Source organism: Callorhinchus milii, unplaced genomic scaffold (genome assembly GCF_018977255.1).
Source record: "Callorhinchus milii isolate IMCB2004 unplaced genomic scaffold, IMCB_Cmil_1.0 Scaffold5, whole genome shotgun sequence".
Classification (NCBI taxonomy): domain Eukaryota; kingdom Metazoa; phylum Chordata; class Chondrichthyes; order Chimaeriformes; family Callorhinchidae; genus Callorhinchus; species Callorhinchus milii.
Window position 1 is genome coordinate 43,838,639 of NW_024704746.1, and position 16,624 is coordinate 43,855,262.

The window sequence follows — 16,624 nt, forward strand, 5'->3', positions numbered from 1 at the left end:
TCCTGTACTTCAGTGCTGCAGGTTATGAGGGTTTCTGTTGACATGTTAATTTTCTTTGACATTAATTGTTTTTGCCGATTCATGTTTCGGACGTAAAAAGGTATAACGTCATCATGAATTACATCATATGTTATAGGTTTTTGAAGAACAAAATTCAAAGTGTTTCCCCAGAAGAAAACAGAAGAAAAAAAACGGAGTCAATGTAATTGGTGTATTACATGGACATTTGGGATTGTGACAGCCTGCTGTGTGCTCTGTGATACAGAGTGATGGGGTGCAAGATCTTTGTGAGGCAGGCGAGTCAGTATTTACAAGATCAATAGAAAGAAACAAGCAATTGTTTTCTGATTGTAGAGTGAGCTATAGATTGAGAGATGGAACTGACTGAGATAATTAGCCGTAGAAGACTTTGCTGTGTGATATGCTGTGTCCATTCTTTATCGTCAGTGTAATGTTGTACAGTTTCAAATATTATTGTCAATGTGTGTGCACAGTTTGGGAAAAGTGCAGAGCTCAAAAAATACTTTGTCACAAATAAGACGGTCAATCAAGAGGTGCAGTATAAAAATAATATCAATTCACACAAAGTGGTGAATGAAACATCACCCTTTAATACCTGTGCCGGTATTAAAGCTAAACTTATTTCTTGGTAGTATTTCCTCCTATCATGGTTGGCAATGGCAAGGTCAAAAGAAGCACATTGCAACTGTTCAAATGGAAATCAATTAATCCAGCCTCTTGTTATTTCACCAGAGCCATCTGAAGCCCCTCCCCAAGTGGCTGTCCGAAGTACATCATCCACAGAAATTGAAGTGGCGTGGAAGCCTGTCTCCCCTCAGTCAGTGGATGGCTATGAAGTAAGTTGAGCGCATCTGAAAAACCCTACCTTTTATTTTTAAGTGTTGAAATGTCTCAAAGCAATTCATAATTATTGTCAGATGTAGCGGGTGTTTTTTTGTAGGCAAATATGGCAACAGACCATAAATACAGAATCATCTCATTATGAAACCAATAGTTCTAAGCTGCAGTACTTCATATTTGCAGAAACCAGCACTGCTTCTCTGCTGGTTCCACATTGGACTGATTACAGTAATAATAACAATAATAATAATAAAAAGTAGGATGTATTCTATAAAGAATAAAGTTCTTCAGGTCTCCTGGACCTGAAAGAGATACACTAAATTATAAGAGGTTTGGACAGGATTAACAGGAAGAAGCTATTTCTGCACATAAGGCATTCAGTTGTAAGATAGTCAAAAGAGCAAAAGGAGAGCTCGGGCGAAATGTTTCACTCAAAGGTGTTGGGATGTAGAATATCCTTCTAAATAAGATGGTAGAGGCAGAGTCCATTGTGGGTTTCAAGAGGGAAATAGGCAGTTATATATGAGAGTTTGAAGCTTGAAGGCATATGGGAATTAAATGAACACGTTGCTCTGAGAGCTGGTGCAGATTTAATGGGCTGATTGGCCTCCTTCTGTGTTTTAAATTTCTATAATTTGATAACTCAGCCACTGTTCCAATCACAAGACTTTTGCATACACCTCATAAAGAGCAAAATCTACAGGAGTCACTTCATAGCTCGTGGGAAACTGCTCCATCTTGTAAGCAATTGAAATTATGAATCCTTAAATCATATTGCAACGTAAGAATCCAGACCTATAATTTGCTGGAACATTCTGTAACCAGTTGATTTTTATCAGCTCACCTCTCAATATTCAGCAAAAAATGCCACACCCCAGATTGATTGTAATTATATAAAAACCTTTTCTCTGCATCCAAAGTGCAGCTTCCAACAGAATTTGAATTTCCCATTCCAAATCGTATTATCCGGGAGCTGAGGAAAGTAACAACAAATTCTATTTATACAGTGCCTTTCACTTTGGGGGGGCGAGGGGGCATGTCAAAGTGCTTCACACCACTGGGTGTGGGGTGGGAGGGTCATTTAGGTTTTGCTCTTTATGAGGATGAAGAGGCAAAAAGCTGACCAAAAGTGCAATTAGAGAAATACATCTTAAGGCGGATTTTAAAAGTGGGGAGTAGTGAGTTGGAGGGAATCTGGGAAGGAGTTCCAGAGAGCAGGGGCAGAAAGAAACACACCCAACAACGGTGGGAGAGAATCAAGTGGGGAACAAGCACAACTGAGCCACGCGGAGAACTCCAATAACCGGCACCGGTCCAATGCAAGCGGGTTTGAACTGACAAAGAACTGTGTACTTTCTTTGTTGAAGAAAAGAACTGAATCTACATCTTGTTTGGGGCCGGGATAAAGCAGCTTTGACCGAATAATTTAATGTTCCACATTTTTAAGAGGTGGAAAAATTACAGTGGGGATTGAAGGTATAAAATTCCAAACCTGATCTGCTCATGGACAAGCAAATAAACTGATGCGGGTATAACAATAAAATGGACTTAGTTTGATATATAATAGTATAACGTTTGATAAACAAAACAGTGTTATATATAATACAGTGCCATATGTGATAGTGTAATATTTGATGGTTTTATCATTTCCAATTTTAATTAGTACAATGTGGTATTTGTCAGGTTTTCCGATTTTCTACAAGTCAAAGAACATGAATACCCATCATTAAACAGTTTCTTACTTTTTAAAATTGTTTTCAACTACAAAAATGGCTGACTTCCAGGTCATAAGATTCCCACTGATGTCACCTCCCACAAGGCACATACTGTCTCAATAGTTACTTCCTGTGCCCTGCAGACCCTCAGCCTCCCAGGCTTTACTTGTCCTGTTGGAGCGTCCCAAAGGTGACTCTGTTCTGGATTTTGTCTCTCCCTCATTGTGAGATAAGGCAAGCTCGCTGCTCTGTATCATCTCACACCATTGGAGTTGACCACTTGAGTTGAGAGAGGACCAGATTGAACTGAGTTGAGCGTGGAACGTAACCAGCTTATCTAGAGCGTATTAGGCATGCGTTGGTAAGAGCCAAGGCTTGTGGACCCCAGAATGTGCGCTGGGGTACTGCTGGTGTCTAACCGGCTGAAACCGCATTAGCTTATTATTGAATATGCTGTGGGCATGTTTTCCCGCTGCCTGACCAGCTAGGACTACCTGAACCGGGGGGCTTTGGCTTGCAATGTTAACGGGAGCTGATTAGGAAGAGTCCCTTCCTCCAGTGACTGCTCTGCCCTTCCAGCTCCTGCCAATGATCCAGGCTGACTGGGCTATCATCAGCAGTGCCCTGCAGTACTGCGGACCCACCTGGCTCAGGAATTGGACTACGGAGATCACCATAGAGAGTTGAAAATGGAAGGAAGGAAGGGAGGTGAAGGGACTCCAGTATGGAGTTCCAGATAATGGCTGAAAGCTTGCCCACAAATGGTGGGTCAGGTCGGGTCAGGCAGACAGGAGACATTGAAGCAGGCCAGTGCTTGCTGAGTGGGGGCAGCAGCCAGGCAGCAGGGTTCATCAGAATAATAAAGACTGCTATCTCTTCAACTTCTAATATTGTGTGTCATTTTCCACTGTCTTTACGAGCTGATTGGCTCCATGCTGTTACCACAGTGCCTGGAGGCAATAAGCACTCAATTGATATTGCTCAGAATTATAACATCTAATGGCAACCACAAGCAATTGTAATTGCTGTTTGCATCATTGTATCTGCAGCATTCTAGCTGATTCTACTCTATAATCAAAGCAGAGCTAAATCGTAAACTGCCCACATCAAACAGAAGTTAAGTTTCAATTACTTGGAAACGGTTAATTTTCCATTTGCTGATGAATTGTGCAGCTGAAGTAAGCAGAGACAAGCCAAGGGGCCATGCCTCTGTGTATCTATCTCATGCATCCTGTCTCGTGTCCCATGGGAAGCACCAAATCATTTCTTGCCTCCAAAGTTTTAACTTTCCATCTTCCCAGGCCTCACTTGCTCTTAACTATCACCAGCAACTCAGTCTGTGGAAACGTAAGATTTTTTTTTGGGTGGGGGTAGTTTCTGGTTCACTGCTGAGAGAGAAGCCCTTGTTTCTTCATGTTTCTGTGAGATACTTGCATCAACCTGTATTACATCAGTTTTTATATCTGGTGACCATTTTTACATTGCATTTATTGTTTCAGAGCCTTAGCAAACAACCAAAGAGTTCACTTCCCGAGCTCTCCAACCTGCTCAAGCACTACTCCTCAGCCTGTCCCTTTCACTCGGCTGGCTCGGGCCTTCTGCATGTCCCTCAACCCCTTTGCTGCACCATTAGTGACTGTGCCTTCAGCCACAACTCCCCAAACCGCTAAAACTGTCTGTCTCAATCCCTCTGCCTTGCCCTTTCTTTACTTGTCTTCATATCACACCTGAAAATTTTCATCTTTGAACTTGCCTTTGGTTACCTCCCTTCTTCCCAGCTCGGCGTCAAAGTCTACCATTGTTCAGAGCCATGAGGACGCTGGCCCATGTGAAGGGTGCTATATGAATGCAAGTTGTTGTTGTATCCTATCCCTGCTTTCAATTCTTCCACTGGCTGTGACACAGCTTCTGTAAAAAAAGCAAGACAGAAGGTTTGCATATTCTGAGATTGTTGTACCAAGAATGGTTTTATCAGGGCACCTAAAACCATCCAGTGTGTTCATTATAACAATTCCCACTCATTGGTATAATGGAAATGATAGTGCTATTTTTACTTATTTCCCAACAAATAATTCTCCGCCATTTCCGGCAGCTCCAGCATAATCCAACCACTAAATATATCTTTCGCTCCCCTCCCCTCTCAGCATTCTGATGAGGACCGTTCCCCTCTTGACTCCCTGGTTCATTTCTCCATCACCACCAACAGTTGCTCACCTCCCTCGAGCACCTTCCCATGCCAACACAGGAGATGCAATACCTGGCCTTTCACCTCCTCCCATACGACTGTCCAGGGCCCCAAACACAGTTTTCCAGTAAGACAGTGATTTACGTGTACTACCATCAATGTGGTTTACTGCATTTGCTGCTCACGATGTGGTTTCCTTTACATTGGGAGACCAAACGCAGATTGGGTGACCGATTTGCCAAACACCTCCGTTCTATCTGCAAGTACAACCCTGAGCTTCCAGTTTCTTGCCACTTCAACTCTCTCTCCCACTCGCACTCTGACCTCACCATCCATGGTCTCCTACGCTGTTCCAATGAGCCACAGCGCAAGCTCGAGGAACAGCACCTCATTTATCTGCTAGGAACCTTACAGCCTACTGGCCTCAATATTGATTTCAACAATTTTAGACCATAACAGCTCACTTTGCCCCTCCCCCTCTTCTGTGACCATTACCACAACATCTGGGTCCCAGATGCACCTTTTCTCTCTCTGGTCTGCATATTTTGTTGCAATTTTCCCCCATCTTTGTTAGAACATAAGAACATAAGAATTAGGAGCAGGAGTAGGCCATTCGGCCCTTCAAGCCTGCCCTGCCATTTGATAAGATCATGCCTGATCTTCAGACCTCATTCTAATTACCTGCTCTATCCCCATATCCCCTAATCCCTCTATTTGTTATGCATTATTAATACCTCTTTCCTCCTGTTTTGTTGCAACCGACCCTTTGTTTTGCATCATTAACACCTCTTTAACCCTGTCCTCTACCACATTTTCTCCTTTGTCTTCCTTGCCCTGCCTCTGTTAGCACTTAAAAGCCTCTCCCTCCAAACATGCCCCAGTTCTGACGAAGGGTCATGGACCCGAAACATTGACTCACTTTCCGTTCTCAATAGATGCTGCCTGACCTGCTGAGTGTTCCCAGCAACTGATTTTGTTTGCTATTTTCAGTGATCAGTATAGGAAAGCTAACAATGTCTCCAGCTCATTATAAGTGAAAGAAGACGTTGTTTGTTTAGAAGACTCCTGAATTGGACGGAGTCAGACTCTGTGAACTTTGTGGCACACTGGGTCAACAAGTTTTCCTAGCACCTCTGGAATCTGGGTTGTTGGGAGTGTATTCGGGGGATCTTAATCCAATTATAAACAGTCATGAATCTGCAGCACAGAGCAAGGTAAAATGCAGCATTAATTGGAATTCTCATTCAGTCATTGAGAATGTGAAATAGGAAATGCTTCAGGCAGCAGGTTTGCTTCTGAGGATTGTGGTTAAGGCATATTGTTAGGCAACATAGGAGGAGCTTTAGTCTGTAATTCCATGCCACAGCCGTTGATGGGAATGTTGAACAATAGCTCTGACATGCTCCATCTTGAGAAGCATCAAATGTACCGCAAGCCTTGTGTCTTGTTTGTAAGAGCAAGACTGATGACATCTCCGAGATTCAACACAAGAGATTGAATAGTGTTGTAGAAAAAAAACACAAAATACTGCAGATGCTGGAATCTGAAACAGAAACAGAGAGAGCTGGGAAAACTCAGCAGGTCAGGCAGCATCTATGGAGAAAGGAAAGTGAGTCAACATTTTGGGTCCATGACCCTTCGTCAGAACTGGGGCACGTTGGGAGGAAGAAGTTTTTAAGTTGAGAGGGACAAGGATGACAAAGAAGACAAAAAAAGAGAGAAGACAAAGGAGAGAATCTTTTGGATTTAAAATAAAATAATAATCTTTACATTTGATATTGCGCCTTTCAAATCTTGAGGACATCAAAGTGCTTCACAGGATTGTTTGTAAAGTTTCCTGACTGTCTATTTTATAAGCAAACGCCAAATGGTTTGGAGAATATGAAAAACTTTGTATAGTTTTTGCACATATTCCCAGCTTGTCAGTACCTCGGAGATTGGAATTTTAGGTGAAATTTTAGGAGAATTTCATGAATGTAATGACATAAATATCCTCTGTAATGTAATAGCATAATTGTGTGAGGACATTGTAGTTCTGCCACTGATTTATGGCAACATAAGTTAAATAGAAAGTGTCTGCGTGAAACACGGTGCCTCAGGCTTATCTTTGGAGTGCAATGCAGATGAGTAAAGACCTGCGCATGAAATAGCCTCAAAAAGTTGAATATGGTTTAAAAAGTTGCAGAGTACATTATTCAGTCTATGTAGAAAAGGACTTCTGCAAGATAACTCAGCAGTTATAAGAAAATGATGGCACATATCTCAGATTGAGATAGGTGGATGTGATGAAGGTGTGAATGAGTATCCGGGTAGCCAGAAGGGTAGAGGTTGTGGAGCAGGTGGGCTAAATTGTGAGGTGAGGGAAAGTCAAGCGAATGTAAGTCTGAATGCAGAGCCTAAAGGACAATTGGGGTTCAAACAGGACCCCGAGGTTCCTCACTGGCTCTGTGGATGGAGTGTGCATCTTGTAGATCGATGCGGTCAGTGCCTGAGATGAGAAGGAACTGACAGGAGACCAGCAGGAGAACCTTGGTGTTGCTGACATTTAGCTGAAGAAAGTCCTCCAGGACTTGATAGAGGCAAGTGAGAAGTTGATGACGTTGGCTAGCAGGGAAGCTGAGCAATCAAGAGCGAAGTGGAGATGGAGTCAAGGTGGTGCTTTTCATGCAGGGGATGAGGGAGGAGAGAGATGAGGGCGAATAAAGGATGAAGATGTGGAAAGAGGGGTGAGTGGAGGCTGAGAGGGAGGATGGAGAAGGGGAAAGAGCCTGACGGAAGCACAGGTAGCTGAACAGATCTGCTTGATTGGTGCAGTGTGATGATTACGATATAGAGAGGAGAGTGGTGCAGTGTATTAATTATAGGTATAAGAGAGGAGAGTCGTGCAGTGGCTCATTTTTTCAACAGGCACTCAGGAGAGCGATGTAGCTTTGAATCCAAATGGCAGGAGCCGAGGATATCTCAACCATGCTGTCCCAGATTGAAGAGGGAAGCAGGAAACAGCTGAGGGAATGCACTGGTACACTTCCCCAAAGCTGCGTCAAGCAAGAATTTCCCTTCCACCCATCTAGTCCAGGAACGATGTGCAGTGGGAGGATAAAAGAAGTTGAAATTTTGAAATGTGGCACAATTGAAAGTTCAAACCAAGGAGATATTTTGTTACTATGCGGTTGCCTTGGAAGATGATTGATGTTCTCCTCGATTATAATTTCGCTAAATTGTTCTTCCTGTCTTGCTTGGCCAAGTTGAAGGAGACGTCGCGGTTTATTTGACGGCCATCTTCAAAAACATGATTGAGCAAGATAGCGCAATATATAAAGCAAACATTTCAGTATGTCACATAGCATAGTATAAAGTCAGTATTCACAAACCCAGTATATTTTTATAAACGTTGAGAAGGGTGCAAAACCTGCCAGTTGTTCGTTATATTGTAGAGCAGCATGGTCCAACAACCAGCCCATGGGCTGCATCCTCCTGCCGGATGATCTTATCCATCCCTAGACCATTTCCAACATTCAAATGTTTGCTCCCTCCCTTCCTGGCAAACATCCTCCCATGGCAGCGGCAAGACCCGGCGTTTGTGGGGGGGCGGGGCACGGAGAGTGAAACCAACGCCAGCCGGTACTGCAGTGTGCACCCAAGCTGGGGAAGGAGCCTCCTGACAGGCAAGTGCGTCCCCTTGCCCATCGCGTCCTTACCAACCCCCGGCGGAAGATCTGACTCGCCAGTGAAAAGCTGCTGAGGCAGAGCGGGATGTATCCGATGACATTCCGTGTGAGAGTTATGATGACATCAGCATCGTCACGTACTCACAAACGGCCACCAGTAACTTTTTGGGGGATCTTTGCTGGTCAAATAACTGCAATGGAATTAATGAATAATAGTGGGAGGCAAGTCACATGTGGAGTAAAATTCCATCTGGGCCTAGGTTTACTCAATTTACATAGCATGTCGGTTTACATTCAGTCACCATGATGATGAGAAGCCACAAGATGAGATATTAACTTGACACCACTCTAAAGTCCTGTTTATTCTAACAGGTTCATAACAGTACGAGGGCAGAACATACATATCCTGTTCATACAAGTGCTTGTCTAGCAGTAAATGTGGTTTAAGCGAGACTTGCCATCTTGGAACAGCAATAGTAGCTGAGAAATACAATCCTTTCATCTTCGGCATCAGTTTCAATCCAGTCCAGATTCTGTTGGGGGATGAAAGTCTTGTGTCTAAAGATTTGAATGATTTGTGCTGTATCAGTACACAGCGCAAAAGAGAAGCCCTAGATTTCAGATGAGATCTGAAGTTTAAACTGAATAAAATCCCATCAAGAAAGTTGTGCTACAAAGGGCTAGTTCATTTCAGCAGAAAGGAACTGGGAGTTGGCAGAAAACATTAAGAGAAAGGTCTCCAGAGTAAATACAGTAGTTTGTCACGTCGTGGTAACATTCTGGTCTCTCTACTCAGTATTGACCTCAGTAAAAAACACATTTGGGAACAAAATCCTTAAACATTCTTCAGTAAATTAACAAAAACATTGTTAATTCTGGCATTGCCTGTATGAAAGCTGATGTTTAAGTGTTTTTCCCCTTAAATTTTTATTTTGGAGTAAAATATTCACAAATATCCTGAAATAAAATGAGTTTAATTGAAACCTTTCCGTGCTGACTTCTAATAACAGGATGTACTTCTGATGCCAATGAAGAATTTTCAGCTAAAGCTGTGTCGAGAAAGGTCCTTCAGTTCGGGGTTTGGTTTCTTGTCGGGATTGGCTCTGCTCGTGGCTACAGTGGCCACTGTGGCATCCAATTGAGCAGAGAGAAATGAACCCACCCTGTCTCGGAGGATCCCATGAAAAGAAAGCACTGTTAAGGCGCTTCGACTGACACCACAGACAAAGAACAGACAGATTGCCTGGGCTCAGTGTGTTCTGCTTGCAGTATTTTTGCTGAGACACTTTTCTGTTCTGCAGCTGGCGGTTACTATTTCATGACCCAGTACATGATGGAAAATAGGTCGCACCTCGCAGTAAATTGAGGAGTTGGTTTTCAGCAGCACTTATTGAGTTGGAATCTGCAGTACAAATGCAGCAGTGTGAATTCCTGTGAGCTCTGCTCTTCTCCCCAGAGGTTCGTGGCTGGTCCAAATTCTCCTGGTGTCCTGGCCAATGATCCTTCTGATTAATTGGTCTTTCATTGCACAACTATTTGCGAGGCACAGTATTATCACTGTGTGTGTTTGCTGGCAAAAACAGTTAATATATTTGACATCAATTGCTGCAAAGGGCTTTGAGCGTTTCTTTACAGAATTAAGATTTGTTTTCTTAATCTTTCAAATCTTTTCCTCCTGCCCAGTTTTCTCTCTGCAGTCCTCCTCTCATCCTCCCCTGTCATTTCATGCTGGGGTCTGCTTCCACAGAAACAAGAGGTCAATGAATAATAATCAGAAACGGGGTGATTTTTTTTTACAAATTCTTCTCTTCCAAAACCCAAGGACTTACTTTTATGCCCAGATCATAACTGATTCAGCATAGCCCAGGGATCATTGATGCGGAGACCTCCCTGTTCTGCATGATTCAGGGTTATGCTGTGTGTTGTGTTCCTCCATTATGCCATGAAGGAGAGCAGTCACTGATGCTTTCCAATTAAAAGTGCTCTGATGGGTGGAAGGGATGTAAAAGTGTACAATTTCCCATCATAACTTGCTGACTCATGGTAAACGTGGAGGAGAATGGATAACTGTAAGTGAATTACATGGCAGTCAAAGCACTCAGATGATACCATAAAGCACAGAACATAGCTGAGACAGTTTATATCCATCTGGACAACATGACCTGAACCTTTTATTGTTTATTATCATTACCAGAGAGTGCAAGCGTGTTGCATCATGAGACACAATCTGCAGTTCAAGCAGATTTCTTTCTTTCGACAGTTTAAAGGAAATGTTGCTTCTGGTATATTAGAAAATGATAATCATCCAGCAATCAATATGAATGGCTTCAAAACACCATAATAATATTGCCATAAATAAAGTGTTTCCATTATAAAACCATGCACTACTGCAGTAATTCATTGGTAATATTTCAGTCATGTCTTTGATGAAAAATGGGCTATCATGAAAATCTTTTATTGCAATGAAGTGTGGCTTAAACACCCACTTGAAAAGTAATTTCTCAAGGAATGAATCTGGAAAACCTAACATAACTGATTGGTGGATGGAGGCTTCCGATGAAAATATTACCGTAAAACACAGTGTGTAAAGCTCACCTTTGACTTATGCACCAGGGCAGTTAAGTGGCGAATGTTTGCTTTGCACTAGGTCATAAAGCTGCACCCAGATGTGTTAAACTTTGCATGATCATGTGTGCAACTTGTGCAGCAGATTTTTAGCTGCATTAATCACATATAGAAAGAAATTGCAATGGAGTGTAGATCTACTCTATTTATATAACATTTTAGAGCACCCAGAATGTAAATATTTGTGAATGCAGCCTTAATTCTGAAGCCTTTTTTTGTAAGTTCTTTTAAAAGAACTTCAGAAAAACAACTTCAAAGTTAAGGTTGAATTCAACAATTGCCAAATTCTGTACTCTGAAATGCTATGTAAATAGAGTAAATCTAGACTTTGGTGGATTTTTTCCCCATAGAATCTGTGCTATGACAAGACTTACTGAAATTGGCTTTTCAGTGTTTGTGAATTAGCTGCCTTTCGTAGAGTCTGGAATGCAGATTGCACCCAAGTGTTAAGTTGCTTTCTTGATGCTGCCATTTTACTGTGTGGCAGCTTTAATATCCAAGTGAACAGTGATGAAATACAAAACATAACTAAAAAGACTTTCAAAACTAAAATGTCAATGATTCCCACAATCTCAGAAGTCTAAACATGTAACAAATAAGTTGGTGTTCACATCATTTGCTTATTCTTTGAGGACTCAGTGGAGGTACTGTGCAAAGTGCAACTTGAATTTATGCTTGATACCAAGAGTTGAGACCTTTTTGTGTTTTTAATGAAACTTTCAGATAGAGTGAATAAAGAATTTCACTTTTTGGTAACTTACTATCTTACGAACGTCAGGTTGTGCGAGTAGCTGATACCTTGTGCAGTGTTCTTAGCCTGTGCAAACATTTGAAAATAGATAACTCTGCCATAACCACTATATCACACTGCCACAAGAGCAATTTGGGATAATCTTGGAATATTTTCCTTTGTGAGTGTTGGATGTTTTTGCATAAGGGTAGATGAGGAGATGGTGTATAAAGTCAATGGCTTTAATGGAATTTGAAGCGCAAATACCCTGAATCGCATTTCTATGCTTAACTTGCAGATCAGATACCGGAAGTTCATCGATAACGAGGCTGCTGCACATCGAGTGAGAACAGTTGGATACAATCTAACAGCCAGAGTGAAGGACCTCAAGCCTGACACCTGGTACCATGTGGAAGTCAGAGCCTACAACAAAGCCGGAGCTGGTCCTCCCAGTCGAACAGTCCAAGTTGTCACCAAGAAAGGACGTATGTAGCATTTCATTTGGCCAAATTATTCATTATAATTATTTCTATATCTATTTAACAATTAATTGTGAAAACGCCTGACTGTTGGGAAGGCCAGCACTCACATTCCTTTCATGACTTGTGTTGTTTCCTTTTCACTGTGTGTTGAGAACGTGAGCTCTCCTTCCCAGCTGTTTGTGGCAGTTTCAGCTGTTTGTGCAGCCAATTCACTTTCCAGTATATTCTGTGAAGCGCTTTGAGACATCTCAACGATGTGATAGGATGCTATATCAAATGGAATGATAATTATTATTTAAGCATGGACAGAATGCCTCGACAGACAGACAGTGTTCACAGGCGATTCAAGATGGGGGTGGGGGGGGGCATCACATTCTGTCTCATCCAACATCATACAAACACACCCTCACTTTACAGCAGATTCACACACACATTCACCTTACAGTAGACTCCACACACAATCACTTTACAGCAGATTCTACATTCCTCACTTGCGAGCAGTAATTACTTAACAATCAGCAGTGGGAACCCAAGCTAATTTCACCTCCTAAACCCAGAAGCCCTGAGGATAATTGTACTTTCCAAATTGTTGCCCTGGTTGATATCAGCTGATTCAGCACAGACCAGGATTCAACGTTGACTTCCTGAACGATGCTGCCTTTTCTCCACCATCACATACTGATCTTCATATGTAGGTTCAATATTTCCTCTTTCAGGTCTTTGACTATCTGATGTTCACAACAACGTTTTTACTCGGTAGGCAGTGTTGCTCCTCACTGAAAACAATTTTCCCCATTTGTTTTGAGGCTAAACTGTTGCTCATGCCCCTCAGACCTGAATTTGATTGATGGTTCTGAGCATGTGTCAGCTTTGCTCAGTGGTATCACTATCGCCTCTAAATCAGAAGGTTGTGAGTTCAAATCCCACATTGGGCCTTGAACTCAGATAGTCTAAGCTGACACTCCAATGTATTGTCGGAGGTGGCATCCTTCAGATGAGACTTAAAACCGAGGTTCTGTTTGCTTGTTCAGGTGGATGTTCAAGATCCCATGGCACTATTTGAAAAGAGGAAGGAGTTTCTCCTAGTGTCCTGGCCTACAATCCCCTTACTAAAATTGGTCATTCATTTCATGACATAAAAGTGCTCCCAAACTACCTCCCCATCTCCAACCTTCCTTTCCCCTCCAAGATCTTGGAACAAGTTTTTGCTTCCCAGCTTCGCTCCTTCCTCTACTGCCACTCCCTTCACAAACCCCTCCAATTGGGTTTCCGTCCCACCCACAGCACAGAAACAGCCCTGGTCAAAGTGACAAATGAAATTCTGTCCACCTGCGACCAGGACTCCCTCTGTCTCCTTGAACTCTCTGCTGCCTTCGACACCGTTGACCACTCTATCCCCATCCACTGCCTCTCCTCTCACCTCAACCTTCATGGCTCTGTCCTTGACTGGTTCAGATCGTACCTATTACACCATCGCTACTTCCTCTCCACAAACGGTTTCTCCTCTAGCCACCGCACCATTTTGTGCGATGTTCCTCAGGGCTCTGACCTTGGTCCCCTCCTCTTCAATATCTATATGCTCCCTCTTGGTGACATCATCCGCAGACATGGGGTCAACTTCCACATGTATGCGGATGACACTCAACTGTACCTCTCTGCCTCCAGTGGTCCTTGACTCCAGGACCACGGCTGTCCTGACAAAATGTCAAGTTCTGGATGAGAGCTAACTTTCTTCAGTTGAACGTCAACAAGACCAAGCCTCTCCTGATTGGCTACCATCACCACCTCCACAGCTCAGGCGCTGACAGCATCACCATCCATGGATGCACACTCCACCTTACTAAGCCAGTCTTGCTTGACCCTCAAACCTTGGCATCTTGTTTGACCCTCAACTATGCTTTTTATGCCACATCCATGCCACGACCCTCTGTTCCTTCCCCACCTCCGCAAAATCGCCAGGCTCTACCACTGTCTCACACCGCAGACCACTGAAACCCTCATACATGTATTCATTACATCAAGGCTCGACTCTTTGCTTGTCGGCCTCCCTAACTCTTCCCTCCATAGGCTTCAGGTTGAGGTCCAGATCTCTGCAGCCCATGTCCTCTCCCGCACCAGGGTCCATGACCCTATCACCCCCATCCTTACTCAACTCCACTGGCTTCCCATCACACAGAGGATACAGTTCAAGATTCTGGTCCTCACCTTCAAAGCCCTCCATGGTCGTGCTCCCCCCTACCTCTGCAACCTCCCAATCCTCTAACATCTGGCCCACTCCCTCCACTCAATGGGCTCCGGCTTGTTTCAAGTCCCTTATCTCGCCCGCACACCATTGGCGGGCGGGCCTTCTGCCACTCTGCCTCCACCCTCTGGAACTCCATCCGGCAGTTTCTCCACCTAGCCCCCTCCCTTGCCTCCTTCAAGACCCATCTCAAGACTCTCCTCTTTGACCGTGCTTTTGATCACCCTGCATCCGCCCCTGCCCTCCACCCTCCCCAATCTTGACCCCCAGCTTGAGTCCGAAACTCTGACTGAGCAGCGCCTTAGGATGTGTCCTGATGTGAAAGGCTCTATACAAATGTAATTTTGTTGTTGTTGTTGTTCATGGCTGTTTGTGGGACATTGCTGTGTACAATGGTGCTGCCATGTTTGCCTCCATTTCACAGTAATTCCTGTGAAGCACTTTGAGCTGTTCTTCTTACATGATAAGGTGCTATATTAAATGCAAGAATTATTATTATTCTATGCTTGTCGATCTTGAAAGGTTTGATTTACTGTTCTCCAGCTCCCAGCCAGCCTCCAAAAATAGTCAGTGTCACACCGATTGGAACCCACTTCCAGATCGTCTGGGAAGGTGTCACAGCATTGTCCAATGAATCGAATGTGGAGGGATACAAGGTATGTTGAGCATGTGACACTGCTAAGCACTCTTATAAGACACAGCATTGGACAGTCTATGTTATAGGAGTCCCCGTAGCACTAATTCAATGCACAGCACATCTGCAGTCGGAAACTGCTGTCTAAAATTGCTTTAACCTACTTATGTTGCACTCCAAGCTCTCTTCCTGACATCTCTCCTCTCTGTGAAGTAGTGACTAATGCTGCAGTTTCAAGTGCAAGCTGCATCTGGTTCATGTTTCGAGGGGGTGCACTGTTCATGTGTCAACCTTGGTGATGAGCGTCACTGGACAGTGGGCTTCGCAGACTCACACCCCCTGGATTGGGTGTGCTAAGGCCAATATCTACACTTCACATGCCTTCCTTGACTGAAATTGGGAATTTTTGTTTTTGAACACATCAGCAATGGTGAAAACAGTTCATTCCAAGGAATAAGCAGATAACTCGAGTCAGGCAGATGGTGACTCTTTCTCATCAGCAGAAGCACATCATACAAACCCATTGAGAGCTCAGTCCTGATACTATGCACCTGCAGAGAGGAGTCCCACAGGTTGACTGGAATTCCAGATAATAGATATTGTAAATTAAGCTGCTATATTTCAACTACCATTGGAATGATTTCTTCCAGGATGCTTTTATTTGGACAGGTTTTTCATGGCTCAATCCAGACTGATTGTGAGTCAATGGCATTAGTTTATATATGACAGAATGGAATTGTGCCCAGGTCTCCCTCACTTTCTGCCAGGACTGAGCATCAATCCTCTATGTCCTCAATCTATGACTGCCCACTGTCCTCTGCTCCAGTATGCAAAGCTGAAAAGTCTGGAGATTAGCTTGCATGAATCAGTGTTTGTCACCTTAAGTCAATTACACATCCGTAACAAGTGATTTACATCCATTTATTATTGGAGATCTAAAAGAATGTGATCTCGTCCTTTGTTCTTCTTTAGTTCCTAAAATAACTCCAGACAGACAGCTGTCAATTACCTTTAGGTTCTTGAGAGCAAGTCATCAATATTTCTTTGCATTAAGTTACTTTTACGTATTAAAATGTGAAGCCATGGGAATCAGGGAGAATTTAGCCTATGTCAATCAACTGGCCGGCCATCACTGTTCCAAATGATGCGAAACCTGTCACAATAAAATTAACGGGAGATGAAATAATGAATCGGATGTGTGTGTTTGGTAACGGTTAAAATCTAGAGAGAGCTGCTGTTGAAAAGACTGAATGACTGCAGCAGACTTTACTAACACCAGATATGCTTTGGAGCTTTAGTGTATCAATTATTGTATTATCTGCTACAGTAATATCTATAAAAGACATTAAGCGGCAGAACCAGGGTAAGAAGAACAGCAGCACTGGCATGGAAAGCTGCACAAAAATAACCGTACTTCACAAAAACGCTGCAGAACTCAATATCTCACAGTTTATAAATCATATTTTGAAATGTCTTGCCACA

The 16,624-nt window shown here is 43.1% G+C and overlaps 1 protein-coding gene across 1 annotated transcript in view; it reads left to right on the top strand.

Moving 5' to 3' along the window:
- cntn1b (contactin 1b) overlaps window positions 1-16,624 on the top strand; it is a 259,706-nt gene that overhangs the window by 215,301 nt on the left and 27,781 nt on the right. The window contains exons 19-21 of the mRNA XM_007894635.2: window positions 754-857; window positions 12,083-12,269; window positions 15,052-15,164. Of these exons, the coding sequence (XP_007892826.1) occupies window positions 754-857; window positions 12,083-12,269; window positions 15,052-15,164 (404 nt within the window). The remainder of the gene's footprint in view (window positions 1-753; window positions 858-12,082; window positions 12,270-15,051; window positions 15,165-16,624) is intronic.